The sequence below is a fragment of the Panthera pardus genome, unplaced genomic scaffold, assembly GCF_024362965.1.
Source record: "Panthera pardus isolate Hobbes unplaced genomic scaffold, ASM2436296v1 HiC_scaffold_8, whole genome shotgun sequence".
Taxonomy (NCBI): Eukaryota; Metazoa; Chordata; class Mammalia; order Carnivora; family Felidae; genus Panthera; species Panthera pardus.
Window position 1 is genome coordinate 9079884 of NW_026527013.1, and position 21531 is coordinate 9101414.

The 21531-nt window shown below is 48.0% G+C and overlaps 1 protein-coding gene across 7 annotated transcripts in view; it reads left to right on the forward strand.

Moving 5' to 3' along the window:
- LOC109254038 (zinc finger protein 791-like) overlaps nt 1-21531 on the forward strand; it is a 42559-nt gene that overhangs the window by 14620 nt on the left and 6408 nt on the right. Inside the window, exon 1 of one of the 7 annotated variants that reach the window (XM_053897064.1) lies at nt 4226-4845. The exons of 3 other annotated variants lie outside the window; for them this stretch is intronic. In XM_053897064.1, the coding sequence (XP_053753039.1) occupies nt 4382-4845 (464 nt within the window). In that variant the 5' untranslated portion in view covers nt 4226-4381. Of the gene's footprint in view, nt 1-4225; nt 4846-21531 lie in introns of those variants that run through there. 3 more of the 7 variants (XM_019427584.2, XM_019427585.2, XM_019427588.2) reach the window with 3 other exon arrangements.

Consider the following 21531-nt stretch of genomic DNA (forward strand, 5'->3'; position numbering starts at 1 on the left):
TGAATGCCAGGCACGATGTACCGTGAAAAAGAAACTGAGGTAAATAGGCCTTTGGTGTAAGGGTTTGTGTTTATCTGAGTAGGGTTTAGGTTGTGTTTACTCTCTGGTGTAGCTGCCAAAGGCTAAAATGCTCTCAGGTGCCCTTTTGTCACCCATGTGATCTTTGGGGGTACTATAGAGACTTCTTTAAGTTCTGAAATGTACAGTTCTTTGTTTATTCCACGGTTGTTAAACGGGAGTTTTCTGATGGAATGTCTTGGGTGGAGAGAAGTGTTCTATAGTCTTGATGTCACTATTTTAATGATCACATGTCTCTGGGCTGTGACCTTTGGTATAATAAGAAAAATGTCTGGGGCACCTGGGGTGGCTCAGTTAGTGAAGATCTTGATCTCAGCTCGGATCTTAGAACGTTCAGCCCAGCCCCCAACCTGCAGGGAGTGGGGAGGAGCTACAGTTTGAGTGATTCCCCAACCACCAATGATTTCATCAGTCGTGCCTATCTACGCACGGAAACTTCACCCAAACCCTTAAACCTCAGGATTCAGAGAGATGCTAAGCTGGTGAAGACATCAGTGTGCTGGGAGGGTGTTGTATCCGGAGCAGGCACGGGAGTTCCCTCCCTTCCCCCACCTACTTCGTCCTGCACACCCCTTCCATTGGGCTGTTCCTGACTTGTAGCTTTTATAATAAATCAGGAATAAAAAATAAAGAGCTTTTGTGAGTTCCGGTAGTGTTTCTGCTGAATTAACAAGCATGGGAGTGCACCTAGAGAACCTCCCGGGTCGGGGCCTCCCCTTTGCAGCTGGCGGCTGATGCGGCGGCCCTTTTGTGGGCTGTGCCCTTAAACCGTAGAGTCTGATACGGACTCTGGTTAGCGTTCGAACTGCATTGAACTGTAGGCCACCCAGCTGGTGTTGGGAGAGTTGGGGAAATAGTTTTGGAAAACGCACCACGCGTTGGCTGTGAGCGGTGAAAAATGACCTGTGAACCTCACAAGTCTATCTCGGTTCCCTACACCCTCACCTTAGGTCAGGCAGAAAGGCTGGGGAGAAATGGAGTTAGTTATTTCCCTCCCTGCCCCCCATGTGATTCTTGAAAAAACAGTCTTTGGAGGACAGGTCTTGTTAAGAACAGACCATTGTAGGAATGTATCAAAATGGCTATTATTTTTGGAGAAGGCAGTTTGTATTGTGACCTCAATTCTTTGATAGATCATTGATTTTTTTTTTTTTAAGCTTACTTGCTTTTACCTGGCAAATATAGAAATGTCACCTTCTAAACTTCTTACGTGCCAGAGAAGAAACCAGAAGTCTCTGACTCCACTTTTAAATATTTGACTGCTGATATACATTGGGAAAATCCAGTATTATTCTGGAGTAGAGAAAACCCACTTCTTTTCCCCTATGTGTCTCCTTTATATTTCCTGAGAACACTTTACTTCCAACAGTTCTGGTCACCAAACGTGTGTGAGGGTTCCCCCCCCCCCCCCCCCCCCCCCACACACACACAAGTGTGATACCAGCTGGGGGTCCTGTAATTTAACTCAGTCTTGACACTATCCATCTGTAGGTAGTGTAGATCCCACAGGTTAAGTGCTCAGTCCCACAGGACCTCTCCCATCCCAGTTCTGATGCCGGTCACATGTAGTAAGTCCCAACAAGGTTACTCACAACTTCTGTCCTGCTACAAATCAGAGGTTCTCACAATCTCCTGCTTGGGTTCAATTAATTTGTTAGGGCACCTTCCAGAAGTCAGGGAAAACTTACTTACACTTAACCAGTTTATTAAAGGATATGATAAGAGATGCAAATGAAAGGCCAGGTGAAGAGATAGGTAGGGAGAGTACTTGGCCCCTACGGAGTTGGGGTATGTCACCCTCCCAGTACATGGTTGGGTCCCCCACCCCCAAAGTCTCCAAACCCCATATTACTGGGATTTTATGGAGCCTTACTGATGTAGGCATGATCAATTATTAACTCCATTTCCAGCTTCTCCCCCCTCTCTGGGGGATGGGGGCTGGGCTAAAAATTCCAAGCTCCTAATCATGGCTTGGACTTCCTGGCGACCAGCCCCCACCCAGGAGCCCACCCAGAGTCGCCTCATTAGAACAAAAGTTTTTCCCAGTGCTGGTATCACTTAGAAATTTACATAGTTTCGGGGCACCCGGGTGGCTCAGTCGGTTGGGCATCCGACTTCGGCTCAGGTCATGATCTCGTGTTCCATGAGTTCGAGCCCCGCATCAGGCTCTGTGCTGACAGCTCAGAGCCTGGAGTCTGCTTCAGATTCTGTGTCTCCTTCTCTGCCCCTCCCCTGCTCACACCCTGTCCCTGTCTGTCTGTCTGTCTGTCTCTCTCTCTCAAAACATAAACATCCAAAAAAAATTTTTTTAAAGAAATTTACATAGTTTCAAGAGCCCTGTGTCAGGGACAGAATTAAAGGCCACATATTAGGCCAAGACTGGCTTTTAGTGCTCTTATCCCTAGGAATTTACAAGTGCCAGTCACCTGGGGCAGAGATATTTCCCATTATCTGACAGATGACTCTTAACATTTTATATCCCTCCCTCTACCCTTTGGGCTCCACATCTGTATAAGGTGATAAGAAAGCCTGGGTGCTCAGCTTTGGCCCTGGCAAGAGAGTCAATCACATAAGTCCCTGCCCATGAGCACAAACTCTCACCCTAGCCACCCTCCAACCAACCTGAATAAAAACCAGGCCAGTCTCCTTCCCTTGCTTTCTCAAGGCATTTCTCGCCTGCTTGAGAAGGCCTGCTTTGCCCTCCCCAGAAACTTCCATTATGAAAGTTGATAAACCTTTTCACACGTTTCTGGTAGGTGCGTTTTAGTCTCTGCTACTCAAGCAAACCTTGGTGAGGGGGATGGGAGGGTGGTGGGGATCCTCCTGTCTCTACAGGTTATACAAGAGGTGACCTGGTGTGTACGTGTATGTGTGTGTGTGTGTGTGTGTGTGTGTGTGTGTGTATATATATATATATATATGGTTAGTATATTTGTTCTATTAATGCATACTCGTTGATCTTTTCATATCATACCTTTGTTTTGTTTTAAGCAGGTGTTTTTTCATTAAAAATTTTTTTAATGTTTATTTATTTGAGAGAGAGGCAGAGACAGAGCATGGGCAGGGGAGGGGCATCGAGAGAGGGAGTCACAGAATTGGAAGCAGGCTCCAGGCTCTGAGCTGTCAGCACAGAGCCCGACAGAGAGCTCGAACTCACAAACGGTGAGATCCTGACCTGAGCCGAAGGCAGACGCTCAATCAGCTGAGCCACCCAGGCGCCTCTCAAAGCAGGTTTTTTTTAAAGTTTATCTACTTATTTATGAGAGAGAGCGCCCGAGTGAGCAGCTCACGAGTGAGCAGCTCACATGTGCGCAAGCAGGGGAGGGGTAGAGAGAGAGAGAGAATCCCAAGCAGGCTCCTCACTGGCAGTGTGGGGCTCGAACCCAGAAGTGGTAAGATCATGACCTGAGCCCAAATCAAGACCTGGCGCCAGCCAGGTGCCTCCCCCTTTGATTTTTTTTTTTTTCAACGTTTTTAATTTATTTTTGGGACAGAGAGAGACAGAGCATGAACGGGGGAGGGGCAGAGAGAGAGGGAGACACAGAATCGGAAACAGGCTCCAGGCTCCGAGCCATCAGCCCAGAGCCTGACGCGGGGCTCGAACTCACGGACCGCGAGATCGTGACCTGGCTGAAGTCGGACACTTAACCGACTGCGCCACCCAGGCGCCCCATCCCCCTTTGATTTTTAAAGTACGTATGATGAGTTTATGTAACTCATTCTTTCTAAATAGACAGTTGGCTTGTTACCAATTTTTTTCTGCCACACCCGAGAATGAAAACTCACACTGCCCCGTTACAGAAGAAACAAACTTACAAATTGTTCTTTTTCGACCTTAATAACTTCTTAAAGTCTTTGATCATCCAACATACTGAGAAAAGAGTGTACAAAATGTTTTGTGGTAGGATTTGCTAGTAATACATCCTTGGAAGCATCACGAAGATTCCTAACTGTGGGCCGCAGTGAGAGTCTCATGTTGGTTCCCTCCCGGGCTCACCACTGTCCTGCCCCCTAGGTGACCCCGTCCCGACGCTTTGTTCATCCTTTAGACCTTCACCGTCTATTCTTTGCCATCAAGCAGTGTTCTTTCGGTTTTCCTTCTTCCGTCTTTGGACAGAGAAGTATCCACGGAATTACACTGGAAGGTTTTCTCACATGCGAGCACCTGAGGCTTCGGGCCTGGTCTGGGACTGTGGGGCTCAAACCTCCCACCAAGCTCAGTGGCCCCGAGGCTTCGAGAGTCTTTGAAGACCAAAGGCGTGGGGGTTGGGGGCGCGGTGGGCAGACGACTCCCTGCTGGAAAATGATCAAAGACCAACATGGAACCGGACTCATGCTTACGAATGGCGAGGTCACTTGCGTGTGCGCTTGTGAGGAAGGGTCACGGTTCCGCGAGCGGCCCGGCGGCCTCGCGCTTCCCAGCCATGGCCTTGGAGACAACAGGCGGCAGCCCCCCGCCCAAGCAAGGTCGGCTCAAAGGCGTGACCTCCGGCCCGCTGTCGCTCAGGCGGGAGGGGGCGGGGCCGTGCGAGCCGTCCAATCAGGGGAGCCGCCGGAGCCGTACGTGCGGGCGACGCGCCGTGGACGCCGTGGACGCCGTGGACGGCGAGGGCCGTGTGCGGTGGCTGCTGTGCGGCCGAGCCTCGCACCCGCTGGCGCCGTCCTTGAGGGCTTCGGGAGGTTCCGCCGCGTCCTGGGTCGCCGCGACCTGCGCTGGCCGCGGCAGCCGGATGGTGGGCGACCCGGCACCCCGGAAACCGAGCGATGGTGAGTGTGCGGGGCCGGGAGTCGGGAACCGGGGGCGGCGGGACCTGGGCTCGCGGCCGTGACCCCCGCCCGGAGTGTGCGGACCCGAGTCCGCTGCCGGCGCGGCACGCAGCGCGGGGGCCGGGCGGCAGCCGGGGACCCGGGCGTCCTGTCCCGTCGCTGTGCGCGGCCGCGCCTCCCGTAGACTGGGCGATGACCACCGGAGGGTCATCGGGGGACGGTCACGCCTCGGTCTCCGGGGTCCGGGCGCGGGAGGAGCTGTGGTCTGCGGGGTCCCCAGTCCGTCTCTCCCGGGAGGAAGGGGGGGTACCCGTTTTCCCCTCACTTTTCCAGATGTCCGGGGAGTGGGGTCTCAAAGCACGACCCTGTGCCCCCAGGCTAGCTCTTCGTAAGACTGGAAATAAATGCTTTAATTTCCAGATCCTTCCCTGCATTCCGAAACGCCATCTTCCCTCTCCAGTTCACAGCATCTTTATTAACTGTTTGTTCTCCGTGATGCATTTCAAATTACGCAGTATTTTATCGTTTATCCACAGAGCCGCGAATGGCTCTTTTTAAAGATTTTTTTTTTTTTTTTTTTTGCCTGTGAATATTTTACGTAAGAGGAAAGCCGAGAGTAACCACCTGGAATACATAGCATGAAATTCCTTTGCCTCTCCTCCCAGTATCTTTCCTGAGCACAGACATCCTGTGGGAAGTCCTTTGGGTGGCGGTTCCTCTTTGGAAACTTCCCTGGGTGCTGTGTCCTGTCAGGATTGCCTCACCTGAGTTTGTGACTGTATTCAACTTCTTTAAGCCTGCGTTTTCTAATAAGATGTATTTAATGCATAGATCTTGAAAGTATAAAATTCTACAAAGAGGCAAGAAAGGGGTAAATTTTGGGGGGGGGGGAACATTTCCTTGTTTCGTCTATTAAAATTTTTGTTTCCTTTTTTTCTTCCCATGAGCAGGTGTAGTAACGCTCAGAGAGTTGTCCTTTTGGGTGATTTCAAATGCAATATCAGGACTTAGACTTGTACCACCTCGAAAGGTGTTCAATAATTATTGTTTCCAAACAGTTTCTTGCCATGGAAATAATAATTAACTGACATATTTATGGTTTTTGAAAAGAGTAGATATTTGTGTGTGTGTGTGTGTGTGTGTGTGTGTGTGTTGTTGAACTAAAAAAATGCCTTACAATTTTCTTCCCTCCCTTAACACATACATAAACGCTGGATATGAGCGATTTTTTTTCACAGTAGGCTTATCACTTTTAAAATGTTACTGGTGGTTCAGAGCAAGTTGGTAGAAAGCAGAAGCCTGAGGTCAGTGTTTCTAAGGTAAGGCTCCCCCCTTGGGGCACCTGGGTGGCTCAGTCGGTTAAGCGTCCGACTTCGGCTCAGGTCACGATCTCGCGGTTTGTGGGTTCGAGCCCCTCGTCGGGCTCTGTGCTGACAGCCCGGAGCCTGGAGCCTGCTTTGGATTCTGTGTCTCCCTCTCTCTCTGCCCTTCCTCTGCTCACTCTGCCTGTCTGTCTGTCTTTCTCAAAAATAAACATTAAAAAAAAAATTATGGCAAGGCCCCCCACCTTGAGCCTAGAAAGGGAAATACTTGAAGGCCCAGTTGGTTCTTCCTGGAGAGCCTCCCCCAGCAGGTGCCCTACCTGTTCAGACACCCCAGAAGGAGCTGAGAGAATCTGCAGAACCAAGGAAAGCTGGGGGTGCTTGTGTACATGGGGGATGGGGTTAGGGAACAGGGCAGTGTTTCTCCTTCTGAGGTTGTAATCGTGGTTTCCTTGGACTTCTTTTCCTTCCTTCCTTCCTCCCTTCCTCCCTTCCTCCCTTCCTCCCTTCCTCCCTTCCTATAGACGGTGCAAGTGGGGGAGGGCGAGAGAGAAGGAATCCCAAGCAGGCTCCACACCGTCAGCACACAGCCTGACATGGGGCTCGAACCCACGAACCATGAGATCATGGCGTGAGCCAAAACCAAGAGTTGGACGCTTAACCTACTGAGCCACCCGGGCGCCCCCCTCCTGGGCCTGTTTCTAGACACAGGCTTGAGCTCTGCGTCTGCAGTGTAGGTGCACTGGCAGTAATTTGTGTACATTGACAAAGTCCAGGAAGGTCAGGAGATCTGCCTTCTGGACAAAGAGTTTGTGAATTTGGAAGTTCTTTTGAGTCAGATCCTTAAGTCACATCTGGCCAGTGGTTTCCTGACTTGCAAGAATTAAACCCTGAGAGACGAATGTTTCCATTATGCCCTGAGAGAGGTGTATATGTAGCTCCCCCCCTTCATTCCTGTCACTTCATTCCTGTGGCTGCTCGGGTGTTGCCCCCACCCCCACACCCCCGTCACCAGGAACTGGGCCCGGGGGCTGTATCCCAACAGGTGCGGTCTGGACCACAGACTGGGAATGGGAGTTTTCGTGGGGAAGCAGGCTGCTTATCTCACCTGATTCAAATATTTGCATTTTTTTTTAACGTTTATTTATTTTTGAGAGTGAGACAGAGCAAGAGCAGGGGAGGGGCAGAGAGACAGACACAGAATCCGAAGCAGGCTCCAGGCTCTGAGCTGTCAGCACAGAGCCCGACGTGGGGCTTGAACCCACTAACCGTGAGATATATGAATATATGGAGTTTTTACATATATATACATATGTATATATTTAGATCTTTTTTTAAATGTTTATTTTTGAGAGAGACAGAACATGAGCAGGGGAGTGGGGGCATAGAGAGAGGGAGACACAGAATCCAAAGCAGGTTCCAGGCTCTGCACCGTCAGCAGAGGGGCTCGAACCCACGAACCGCAAGATCATGACCTGAGCCAAAGTCGGATGCTTAACCGACTGAGCCACCCAGGTGCCCCTGCGTTTCTTTTCTCATATAAGTTTATATATTGCATATCGCAGCCTTTAACTCCATGTAGTTTCCTTTAGCCATTAGTGATCCTGTTTTGTTTGCGAGAGCAATAAATTTTTAGTTCTTGGACTTTGAAAATGTAGGTTGATTTAAAGATCCAATGGGAGGGGGCGCCTGGGTGGCTCAGTCGGTTGAGCGTTCAACTTCGGCTCAGGTCATGATCTCACGGTCCGTGAGTTCGAGCCCCACGTTGGGCTCTGTGCTGACAGCTCAGAGCCTGGAGCCTGTTTCGGATTCCATGTCTCCTTCTGTCTCTCTCTCTGCCCCTCCCCCATTCACACTGTCTCTCTCAAAAAAATAAATAAACATTTAAAAAATAAATAAATAAAGATACAATGGGAGTAAGGCAAGGAATTATGAAACCAAACAGAGAATCTGTTCCTTTGTAGGCAAAAGAGTCTCAAGATGTGAGATGGGTGTATTTGAGGTTCTCAGGTAGATTTTATGTTTTAGGTCAGCTTTTTATTTGTATGCCCCCAGAGAGCTTTGGAAATTTGAATTCTGTAATATTGTTAAAGTTTAAGGTAAATGAATTCCTATTTTAATTGATATGAGGAAAACTACTCAAAAGTTGCATCAATCTTTGATAATCCTAATACATTTAATGGGTGAGGATTAAATCCCTAGTATATTATAATACGCTACTTAATCTTAAAAATACTTTTTAAGTTTATTTATTTTGAGAACGCAAACACACAAATGGGAGGGGCGGGGGAGGGGGGAGAGAGAATTAGAGAGTGAGAGAGAGAATTAGAGAGTGAAAGAGAATCGCAAGCAGCCTCTGAGCCCAATTCAGGACGCGAACTCACAAACCGTGAGATCATGACCTGAGCTGAATTTAAGAGTCAGACACTTAACTGACTGAGCCACCCAGGCATCCCGCCCACCCCCCCAAAAAAATTTTTTTTTTAATTTTAAAGAGCAAAACAAGTTCATTCAAAATAAAGGCTATTAGAAAGATATGGGGCACCTGGCTGGCTCTGTTGATGCATCACATGATTCTTGATCTCGGGGTTATGAGTTAGAGCCCCATGTTGGGTGTAGAAATTACTTAAAATCTTAAAAATAAAATAACAGTAAAAAAATGTGGTTTATATATATGACTATTTTATTTCATTTTAGTTTTTAGTTTTCATTTTTGAGAGAGAGAGTGCATTAGTGGGGGAGGGGCGGGGAGCTAGGGAGAGAGAGAAAATCCCAACCAGGCTCTGCACTGACAGTGTGCAGAGCCCGAAGTGGGGCCTGAACCCACGAACCTTGAGATCATGACCTGAGCCAAAACCAAGAGTCAGACACTTACCCAACTGAGCCACCCAGGCGTCCCAGTGACTATTTACTTCAGATAATGTATGCATGGGGGGCGCCTGGGTGGCTCAGTTGGTTGAGTGACTGACTTCAGCTCAGGTCATGATCTCATGGTTCAGTTCATGAGTTCGAGCCCCACATCAGGCTCTCTGCTAGCCGTGTAGAGCCTGCTTCAGATTCTCTGTCTCCCTGTCTCTCTCTCTCTCTCAAAAATAAACATTAAAAAAAAAAAAAAAACCTTTAGCTAATGGATGCATGGGTTCGTAAAAATCTGGTCCACTCCAGAGCTCTGGCTTCAGCCACCCCCAGAAATAAGCGGTGATCATTTCTGGAGCATCCTGTCCGTGTTTCTTTATATGAAAACAAGCACTCGCACATTCACGTTTTTCTTCCCCACATTTTCCTCCTTGTAATGAGCAGTAAGATTTCACATCTTTGGGTGTTTGGCTGCTCACGGTTTAAGCCTCCTCCTTCCCTCTTTCTCTTATGCCCCCAACTTGGTCAAGCTGATGGGAAAGTCTGGGGGGTGTCTCTAGAGATGGCAAGAGATGCCAATCACGGAGGCCCCCACCCCTGTGCGAGAATTCTTGCCGCGGCCCCACCTCCCAGCTCCGGGGAACACCAAACCAGATTCTTTTCATTGGTTTCTGAAGCCGTTTCAGAGCTGCTTGAGGGGCCAGCCCTGCCGTCCCCAGAGCCTTGGTTATGTGATTTGTAAGCCTTTTCCTCCCATCTTGATGCATGTATGCGTGTACACGGGAACCACATCTCTGCAGGCGACCGTAAGTTTTGTCACCGTGAGCCATGTCCAGACGTGACCCCCATGCTGCGGGCCTGCTTCTGTTGCTCTGACTTGCTCACCAGCTCTGCTGCCTGAAGGCGGCGTGTGCTGTGGGCGCTGGGTGCCGGGGAGCTCGCGCTGTGACCCGTGCTGCCCTGTGGTGTGTTGGTGACCCTCCCCAGCCTCAACTCTGTGTTCAGCCCACCAGAGGTGGCCGTTCACAGGATCCCTAGGTGTTTGGGAGCAGGGGTGTAGGATTGAGGCCCTCCTTGAAGTGGTCCTGTTCCACGTATTTGCTGGTTTGGATCTGTGTTGGGGGAAAGCTGTGACAGAGGCTGGGTTGGCCTCACATGCCTGGGTGGGGTGCACTATACCCTGTGCAAAAGGAGGGCCCATTGCATGGTCAGTCCTGAAATAACAGTTAATTAGAGAAAGAGAAGAAAGGATGAAAGGCAGCCAGTAGATGGGGGCCTGAGTCCACACTCCTTAACCCCAGAGGACTCACCAGGACCTTTAAGCACCTCTGCTGCTTCTGCCCCTGCCTCTACTGCAGCCAAGATCCTGAGCCTCCAGGTAGAGGGCACGACACTCAGGTGCCCCTGTGGCACAGCAAAGGGATTCGTTCCACTTGATTTAAGTCCAGGGCCCTTAAACCCTGTATGGCAGCCAGTGGTCACGGGAGAGGCTCCTAACCCTGATGGCACTGTTCTCAGGCTCTCTGGAGGAAACGGTGTGTAAATACCAGGACAGAGAGGCTGCCCCCTCCCTCGAAGTATAGCCTGTGATGGGAAAAAACAAGACAGGAGGGAAGCAAAAGAAAAAAGTGTTGAAGCTGATGCAGGCAGCCGGGGACTGAGAACCCAGAGGGGTTTCCGCTGGACCAGCCGAGAGGCTCCCTGGCTGTGCGCAGGATAGAAATCAAATGCCAGCCAGCAGGAAGTGAGAGAGAGTTTATTGAAGATAGAGCAGATTCAGATGGAGAACTTAGGAGGCTCAGGAAGGAGAAGGAGAAGGAGTCTCATCTTTGTTTAGGGCCTGGGGTTTCTGTTGAGGACGGTGGTCTGGTGTACGTGTCCTCTCGGGTGTCGGGGAACTCGTCCAACGAGGGCGAGTGCTCCTGTGTCCTCCGTAAGTCACTTACGCCCTGGAGCCAGGGGTCTCAGCATCATCTGGAGTCAGTGTTCCTGGAAAACGTATATGATGACACCCCCTGCTGACTCCTTAGAAGTTACGTATTTTGCTGGAAAACGCCAAAGATATCATTAATTCCTTGACCTTTACAAAGAGAGCACACGTTTTGGGCACCTGGGTGGCTCAATCGGTTAGGCGTCCAGCTTCGGCTCAGGTCATGATCTCGCGGTGCGTGGGTTCGAGCCCCGCGTCGGGCTCTGTGCTGACAGCTCGGAGCCTGGAGCCTCCCTCAGATTCTGTGTCTCCCCTCTCTTTCTGTCCCTCCCTCTCTCTCTCCCCCCTCTTTCCTCTCTCAAATAAGTAAACATTACAAAAATTATCAAAAAGAACAACAAAGAGAGCATACGTTAAGGTATGTGTAAGGCAGGGATGCAGGCCCTAGCAAGAATAGAAGCAGGAAAAGGAGCAGAGAGAAGAAGAAGAAAACAGGCTTTTTCCCATGGGGTCCCTTCAGTTGCCCTGTCTCAAAACCCAGGTCTGCAGTTTTACCAGTTGGAAATTCAACATCTGCGAAAAGAATTTACACAACAAAAAAAGATAAAAGTACCCTCCTTGCTGCTTCCGGCCTCCACAGCACAGGTTCCGAACGCATTTTGCCGGCTACCCTAACGCGCTAACTTAGGAACCTCAGGCACATGATCGGTACTAGGGCTTACCTTGCAGTTACACCCGGGGACCCCACTAAACTTAAGCAGGGTACCCCTGATCATTTTAAGGGAGTTGCTGACTATGATAGAGAGGACAGCTAAGCATGTCTCCCCTTAACCATGAGAACCATGGTCTTCCCTGATTTCCCATGGTCTTAGCTCCCGTTGTTCTTAAATATCCCGCACTGAGCAGAGCAGGTCTGAACCCAGTGTCTCCTAAATTAAGTTTAAATATTGTGTTTGGCACTTATGGGACCCCACAGATCTTACTGCACCCCTCCCCACCCCGTTAAATTACTTAATCTGACCCATTGTAAACTAAAAAGGGCCTTGAAGGATTGGAAACCATTGGTTAGAAACCACTTAATTTAATGAAAAAGTAATTATTCCCTCTGGTTCTCCTTTTAACAGCCTTATTTGACCTATTCTTAAATCTGCAAGCAATGAATGCCCCCTCAGAATGAATTAGTGCAAACTCGAGGCTGTGTTCCCAGTCCCCACCGTTACGGAAATGACTGACTCCCTTCAGCGACAGATCGGTGTCGTGCAGTCACAGGTTTGGCCACGTCTGTTTTGTTCGGTGCCTGTTTCAACAGTCTGCCAGGTGCGGTTGGCCGTCAAGTAGTGTAATACCAACGACATCCTCCTCTGAAGTCATTTGGGACTTCAAAAATTTTGACGAGAAGAGCTCATGAAAAGGGGACGTGCCATCACCGTATATACGATGTGAGACTTTCGCACCTTGTCTAAGTTCTTAAAAAAAAATTCTTGGTAAAGAGGTAACTATTGTTCAGATTCTTTTGGTGTTGTGGAGGCAACATATTCCTTGTTTAAAATTTTACTTGAGCCCGTTTTTGCTGTTACTTGTAAAATGGCCCATCCTGAATAGGCACCGCTTACAACAAAACAGGAAGATTCTGGACGCCGGTCAGATTGCTGTGCAGCAGGCACACCTGTTAGCGGTTTCACAGCAGAGGCTTCAGTGACTTCCTCTCGTGCCTCCTGGAGTTCCCTGCGACGGCCTCAAGCTGGCCCTAGGTTTTTGATGCGCGAGATGGCCTTAGGCCCCAAACTGCATACCATCAGTCTTGGCACTGAGCAGCAGTGGCGTCCCCTGTGTTTACAGACTCTTGGGTGATTGTCCAAGAGATGCCCCTCTGTGGTCAAAGAATTCTGGGACTCTCTCGCCTCACAGATACCCACAACGTATAAGTCAAGGTAATATGTCTCCGCGTCTGCTAAGGCGTCTGTGTAGGTCCTCGCCTGTCCACATCGGCTCCTTATCCACATCAGAGTTCCAGACGCTCCTGCTGGTGACGAAGGCACTCGTTTCCCTGCTCAGAGCATACAGTGGCGAGCTCTCACGAAGACACTGGGTGGAAATTTCTGGTCGCGCGCGTCTCGGGGTTTAGGCCTCATAGAGTGCTATCGTAGGTTATTGGAATAAATTCAAAGGAGTTGAGTGAACAGTGGCTTCTTTCAGTCATCGGGGGTGAATAGCGCATCTGTCTTCCTCTTTTTTCTTCCCCCCCGGTAGACTTTTTTTTTTTTTTTTACAGCAATTTTAGGTTTACGGAAAACTTCACCAGGATGTACAGAGTTCCCACATAACCCCCCTGCCTTCATACAGCTTGCCCTGTTTTTTTTATATTTTACATCAGTGTGGTACATTTGTTACATTCGATGAGCCAGTATTAATGCATCGAAGTCCTCGCTTTACAATAGCTGGACGCTTTGGGGCGCCTGGGTGGCTCAGTTGGTTAAGCATCCGACTCTTGGTTTCGGCTCAGGTCATGATTTCACGGTTCGTGGGTTCAAGCCCCCCATCGGGCTCCGTGCTGACGGCACGGAGCCTGCTTGGGGTTCTGTCTCCCCCTCTCTCTGCCCTTCCCCTGCTCGCGCTCTCTTTCAAAAATAAACAAACATTGCAATAACTAGACTCTTTGCGTTACACAGTCTTAGGGCTTTGGCAATGTGAGATGACGTGTGCCGATCGTTTCTGTATCATGTAGTGTATTTTCAGTGCCCTAAACGTCCTTTGTCGTCCATCTGTTTATTCATTCCTTCTTCCCACCCGTAAATCCCTGGCAACCGTAGCTCGTCCACCGCCTCCCGCTTTTGTTCCTTCCAGAACTTTGCTGTCCAGAACTGTGCTTGGAATCCTACAGTCTGTAGCCTTACCGTATTCTCTGCTTTCCCCTGGCAATGTGACTTTGAGGTTATTCCGTGTCTTTTGGCTGGATATCTCATTTCCGGTTATCCCTGAATATTTCATCATATGGATGTTCCATTGATTAATTTTCCATTCATCTGTTGGAGGATATCTTGGTTACCTGTAAGTCTTGGCAACTGTGAATAAAGCTCTTACAAATATTCAGGTGCTGGGTTTTTCTTTTTAAGTTTTTTTTTCCAGTGTTTATTTTCGGGAGATAGAGTGGGGGAGTGGCAGAGAGAGGAGACAAAGAATCCAAAGCAGGCTCCAGGCTCTGAGCCTGTCAGCACAGAGCCCGATGTGGGGCTCGAACCCACGAAGTGTGGGATCCTGACCTGGGCTGAAGTCAGACGCTCAACCCACTGAGCCACCGAGGCGCCCCTAAAGTTTTTTTTTTAATATTTGCTTATTTTTGAGAGAGAGAGAGAGAGAAAGAGGGCATGTAAGAGCAGGGGAAGGGCAGAGAGAGTGGGGGAGAGAATCCCAAGCAGGCTCTGCCCTGTCAGCGCAGAGCCCAGTGCAGGACTCGATCCCATGAACCGTGAATCGTGACCTGAGCCAAAATCAAGAGTTGGATGTTTAACCTACCGAGCCACCCAGGCGCCCCTCATGTGCACGTTTTTTTTATGAATGAGTTTTCAACTCATTTGGGGTAATGGGAAGGATGGTGATTGCTGGATAGTATGCTAAAAAAAAAAAAAAAAAAAATAGGTTTATTTTTTGAGAAACTGCCTGTCTTCCAGAATAGGGATACATTTTCCACTCCCATCAGCAATGAATGAGGGTGGAATGAATGAATGATTTTCTCTCACATCTTTACTGTTGTTTGTTTTTTTTTTTTCAAGGTCTTGAATTTTAGTTATTGTAATAAGTATCTGGCGGTATCTCATTTTTTTGATGTTTATTATTTTTTCCTTTTTTAATGTTTACTTATTCTTGAGAGAGAGCACGCAAATGGGGGAGAGGCAGAGAGAGAGGGAGACACAGAAGCTGAAGCAGGTTCCAGGTTCTGAGCTGTCAGCACAGAGCCTGATGCGGGGCTCGAACCCACGAACCACGAGATCATGACCTGAGCCGAAGTTGGATGCTTAACTGACTGAGCCACCCAGGCGCCCCTAATGTTTATTTATTTTTGAGTGAGGAAGCATGAGCAGGGGAGGGACAGAGCGGGGGCAGGGGGGACAGAGGGTCGGAAGTGGGCTCTGTGCTGACAGCAGAGAGCCTGATGCAGGACTTGAACCCACAAACCATGAGATCATGACCTGAGCTGAAATCAAATGCTTAACCTATTGAGCCACCAAGGCTCCCCTATATCTCATTCTTTTATTTGCAATCTCTTTTTTTTTTTTTAATTTTTATTTATTTTTGACAGAGAGAGACCACAATCAGGGGAGGGGCAGAGAGAGAGACACACAGAATCTGAGGCAGGTTCCAGGCTCTGAACTGTTAGCACAGAGTCCGATGCAGGGCTCAAACTCACGAACCATGAGATCACGACCTGAAGTCAGACACTCAGCAGAATGAGCCCCCCTGGCGCCCCTTCTCAGTTTCTTCTGACATGGTGTTGAGCATCTTTTTATATACTTAATTAGCATTTATGTATTTTCTTTGGTGAAGTGTGTGTTCAGATCTTTTGCCCATTTTTTTTTAAATTTTTTTTTAACGTTTATTTATTTTTGAGACAGAGAGAGACAGAGCGTGAATGGGGGAGGGTCAGAGAGACGGAGACACAGAATCTGAAACAGGCTCCAGGCTCTGAGCTGTCAGCACAGAGCCCAACGCGGGGCTCGAACTCACGGACCGTGAGATCATGACCCGAGCCGAAGTCGGCCGCCCAACCGACTGAGCCACCCAGGCGCCCCCTCTTTTGCCCATTTTTAATTGAGTTGCTTGTCTTACTGAATTTTAAGAGTTCTTTGGACATTTCAGATACCAGCCCTTTAGCAGAGAAGTGTTTTGTAAAGATTTTCTCTCAGTCTGTGGTTTCTGTTTCCATCTCTTTAACTGTCTTTCACAGAGTGGGTTTTCATTTTAATAAAGCCAAACTTAGTATCTTTTACTTTCGTGGATCCTGATTTGGTGTTGTATCTAAAAATAATAATTACCAAACCCTAGGTCTCCTAAATTTTCTCCTATGCTATCTCCTGGGAATTTTTTAGTCTTGGTTTTCTATAAGATCTATGAATCCATTTTGAGTTAATTTTTGTGAAAGGTGCAAGCTCTGTGTCTAGATTTTTTCACGTGGATTCTACTTTTCCTGGCACTTTTTGTTGGAATGACTGTGTTTTATGGGGCTCCTGGGTGGCTCAGTTGGTTAAGCGTCCAACTTCGCTCAGGTCATGATCTCACAGTTTGTGGGTTTGAGCCCCGCCTCAGGCTCCATGCTGACAGCGTGGAGATTCTCCTTCAGATTCTGTGTCTCCCTCTCTCTGCCCCTCACCCTGAGCTCACACTCTGTCTCTCTCTCAAAAAAAAAAAAACAAAAAAACCAAAAAAACTGTGTTTTCTCTATTGAATTGCCTTTGTCTTTTGTCAAGGATCAGTTGACTGTACTTCCTTGAATCTATAGGAAAGCATTAACTTTTTTGTTTTTTCATTTTATTTAGAGAGAGAGAGCACAAGTGAGGGAGAGGCACGGAGAGGGAGAGAGAATCTTAAGCGGAGCCTAACACAGGGCCAGAGTCCACACCCTGGGATCGTGACCTGAGCTGAAATCCAGAGTCAGGCACTCAACTGACTGGGCCGCCCAGGCCGCCCAACTTTTGCTTTTGTATATTAGCCATTTATCCTTCAGCTCTACTCTCTTATTAGTTCAAAGGGCTTTGTTATTGTAGATTCTTTTGACATTTGCTCCTGTCATCTGACATTAGTCCTGTCATATGTGACAAAGATAGTTTTATTTTTTTTAATGTTTATTTATTTTGAGAGAGAGGGTTACCTGGGTGACACAGTCAGTTAAGCATCGGACCTTAGCTCAGGTCATGATCTCCCGGGTTCGGGCCCCGCGTCGGGCTCTGTGCTGACAGCTCAAGAGCCTGGAGCCTGCTTCAGATTCTGTGTCTCCCGCTCTCTCGGTCCCTCCCCTGCTCGCACTCAGTGTGTGTGTCTCTCTCTCTCAAAAATAAACATTAAAAAAAATTTTTTTTTAAACTCTTTAAGAAAAAAAAATTAAAGTGATTATTGATAGGGGGGTGCCTGGGTGCCTCAGTCGGTTAAGCGTCTGACTCTTCATTTTGGCTCAGTTCATGATCTCACGGTTTGTGAGTTTGAGCCCCTCGTCGGGCTCCATGCTGATGGTTTGGAGCCTGCTCGGGATTCTCTCTTTCTCCCTCTCTCTCTCTCTCTCTCTCTCTCTGTCCCTCCCCCATGCGCACTTGCCCCCCACACACACACTTAAAAAAATAAAGTGACTATTGATATCCTTGAATTAATATATACCATAGTTATCTATCAGATGAAGTTCTTTTTTTTTTTTTTCAGGTGAAGAATTTTTAAAATTTACTCCTTCTGAAATGCCCTCCCTTTCTTCATCATTTTCCTGCTTTTTGAAGGAAGTTTCTTTCACATTTTTTTTTGCAAAGCAGGTATACTGGTGGAAAATTCCCTCCATTTCTGTTTGTCTCAGAAAGTCTTTATTTCTCCCTCACCCTTGAAGAATAATTCTGCTCGACAGAATTCTGGGCACGTCGTTTTTCTCTGTCAACCCTTTAAAATATCTCATTCCACTCTCTTCTTGCTTGCGTGGTTTTTTTTTTTGGGGGGGGGGGATGAGTATAAATTAATTCTTTGTTTCTCTATATCTGAGGTGTGTTTTTCCCTCTGGTTTCTTTCAAGATGAAATGTCTTAGTATGCTATGGGATTTTTTGTTTTATTTGTTTGAAGGCAGACCTCATGGGCGGAGAAGGAACTGAGGCAAATAGGCCTTTCAAAAAAATAAAAATAAAAGGAGGCCTTTAGTGTGATGTTTTCAGGTTATCTGGCTAAGGGTTTGTGAGAAATAAGGCCACCGACCCAATCAGAGGAGGGACGTGGAGACTCGGCACAGCGGATCGAGGTTTTCTTCGACCTTCTTACAGCAGCGGGTGTCTTGGTGGACAGGCAAGCTCGGGGCAGTTACAGCAGACAGTTTGTCTCCAGGGTGCGTGTCCCTCCCCTGATTCTTCACTGGCTGAAGCGAGAGCCTTACCCGGACGTCGCCTGTGCCCATGTGAGGTAGAAAGTAGTCTGATTGGGGGACAGCCGGGTGACTCAGTCGGCTGAGCGTCCGACTCTTGATTTCAGTTCGGGTCATGATCTCCTGGTTCGTGGGATCGGCCCCCACGTCGGGCTGTGCGCTGGCAGCGTGGAGCCTGCTGGGGATTCTCTCTCTCTCTCTCTCTCTCTCTCTCTCTCTCTCTGGCCCTCCCCCACTTTCTCTTTCGTGCACACGCTCTCTCTCTCTCTCTCAAAATAAAGATTTAAAAAAAAAAGTGGTCTGGGGCGCCTGGATGGCTCAGGCGGTTGGGCAGCTGACTCCAGCTCAGGTCATGATCTCACGGTCTGTGGGTTCAAGCCCCGTGTCGGGCTAAGTGCTGACCGCCTGGAGCCTGCTTCAGATCCTGTGTCTCCCTCTCTCTCTGCCCCTACCCCCACTCTCTCTCAAAAATGAATAAACATTAAAAAACAAAAAAAAAATTTTTAAAGTAGTCTAATTGGAACAAATGTACATTTCCTGAGGTGATGCCGAGACTTTCAGTCCCCGCTTTGTTCTTTGGCTCATGCTCATTTCAGAGCCCACCAGAATGAGCCTGCAAAATAGAGCAGGGAAGAAAAACCAGGAAGTGAGGTGTCCAAGGATTCGGGACTCCATTATGGGGGGGGGGGGGTCATATATATTTCCAGTAGGTTGTAAACATGTTAACGAGACAGCTTTTATTTTGGCATTTCTGAAGGTGGATCCTCTCCCTTACTTCTCACAGGGTTAGTCTCTATTATGATTTGTTGTACCCGTGGCAGAAAACTAAAACTTCTCGGGCGTCCTTTCTTTTGTCACCCCCACGTCATCTGTGGGGTTCTCCAGAAGCTTCTCAAGTGAGGGCTGAAATGTGCAGCTCTTTTCCGCGTACTAGTAAACAGGAGCCCGGTTGCTGCCGAGGTAAGTGTGGGCGGAGGGGAGAGCATTCTGCAGTCATAGGGTTTAGTCTCAGTCTTTCGCGAGCATGGGCCCCCGGGCTGTCCTCTTCTTCCTCATAGATACGGGGAAGATACTTGGTCTTTGTCCGTGGTTCCTAGCCAAGATCTCTCGAGCCTTTGGAATTTCCTGAGTGATAAGGGCGATGGGGCAGTCTTCTGTTCTAGGAGCCCGCCCAGAAATGCCTCAGATGGCTTCCGGATGGGGATTGGACACCAGAAACACGAGGCCTTGATTGGAGGCTTAGAATGTTCAGCTCCACTTCCCAGGCTCTGGAGAGGGAAGAGGGGCTGGAGATTGAGTTCATCACCAAAGGCTTTGAGTTCATCACTTGGGCCTACGTAATGAAACTTCTGTCGGAAGCCTTAAAGGGGGCGGTGCCCCTGGGTGGCTCAGTGGGTTAAGCGTCCGACTTCAGCGCGGGTCATGATCTCATGGCTCGTGGGTTCGAGCCCCATGTCGGGTTCTGGCCTGCCGGCTTGGAGCCTGGAGCCTGCTTCGGATTCTGTGTCTCCCTCTCTCTCTCTGCCCCTCTCCCACTTGCTCATGCTATCTCTCAATAAACATTAAAAAATTTAAAAATTAAAAAAAAAAGGTACACTGGTGTATCTATTGGAATACATTTTGCTTAATTATTCTATTGATAAATCCTTCACATCTTTCCATACCAGTACACGTCACCCTTTGCTTTTAAACGGTGACTATGTGGGGCACCTGGGTGGCTCAGTCTGTTAAATGTCCAACTTCGGCTCAGGTCATGATCTCACGGTTTGTGGGTTCACGCCCCACATGGGGCTCTGTGCTGACAGCTCAGAACCTAGAACCTGCTTCACATTCTGTCTCCTCCTCTCTCTGCCCCTGCCCCACTCATGCTGTGTCTCTCTCTCAAAAAATAAACATTAAAATAAGTAAAAGGTAAGTATATAACCAATTCTTTCTCTTTTTTAAAATTGTTTTTAGTGTTTATTCATTTTTGAGAGAGGGGCACAGAGCCTGCGCTGGGGAGGAGCCCAGAGAAGGAGACACAGAATCCGAAGGAGGCTCCCGGCTGTCAGCAATAGAGCCCGACGCGGGGCTCGAACCCATGAACCGTGAGATCACGACCTGAGCTGATGTCGGACGCTTAACCCACTGAGCCAGGCGCCCCACCAATTCTTTCAAAATAGACCCTTGTTACCAGTTTTTGCTGCCAAAAATCTGTGAACTAGTACTCAGATTTCCACCTTACAGGGTAAGAAAGAAAAAAAAAAAGAAAAGAAAAAACATACTTCTCCAAACTTAATTCTTTAAATTTTTATCATTAAATATATTCAGAAAATAATGTGCCTGATGCCTTATCAGAAGACTTTGTGGTAATAACAGTATAAACATGTTTGTGATCATTAAGATTTATAAGTGGCCATTGAACAGTTGTCAGCCTCCCAATGTTCTTGACCTGACTCCTCTCCATCCGACACCACGTGACCTCTGTCTGGATTCTTTATTCTTCAAAACCTTTACCATCTGTTCCCCCCCCCCCCCCGCCCCCACTAAACAGTGTTCTTTTAGTTTTAACTTTAAAAAATATATATATATTTTTTTAACATTTATTTTATTTTTGAGACAGAGAGAGACAGAGCATGAATGGGGGAGGGTCAGAGAGAGGGAGACACAGAATCTGAAACAGGCTCCAGGCTCTGGGCTGTCAGCACAGAGCCCGACGCGGGGCTTGAACTCACGGACCGCGAGATCATGACCTGAGCCACCCAGGCGCCCCTAAAAAATATTTTTAGTATTTATTTTTGAGAGAGACATTTTTTCTCATATGGTCTTTCATCTTCTGTTAAATACGTTTTGATTATTTTCTCATTTTTTAAACTATATGTTGCGTCTTACTCTGCACACTAAACTCTAATGTTGCATGTATTACAGATATTTTCTTATATCTTGGGTTTTTTTTGATTTCCTTAGTTTATATATTAGTTGTTCAGTCTCTCGTTTAGACCTTTTTAAATTTTTTTTAATGTTTATTTATTTTTGAGAGAGAGGGAGAGAGCACAAGCAGGGGAGGGGCAGAGACAGAGGGAGCCACAGAATCTGAAGCAGGCTCCAGGCTCCGAGCTGTCAGCACAGAGCCCGAGGCGGGGCTCGAACTCACGGACCGTGAGATCATGACTTGAGCCGAAGTCAGACACTCAGCCGAATGAGCCACCCAGGCGCCCCCGTCTCGTTTTAGAGGTTACTCTTTCCCTTATCTGAGAAAATTCTCCCTATTTTTGGATCAATAAAGTATTTATCTATGGCTTCTACAAGTGCCTTGGTTTTATCTTTCACATTTAAGTCTACAGTGAATTGGCTATTTTCCACGGGATAGGAGGGAATATAATGTGCTTTTCCAGTTAGGTGACAGTTGGTCTTTGCCCCATGTATTAAAGGGCTTCACACGTCTGCCAGTGCTCCACAGTGCCTGATCCGCCCTTGACCAGCTTTCGATATTTAATGC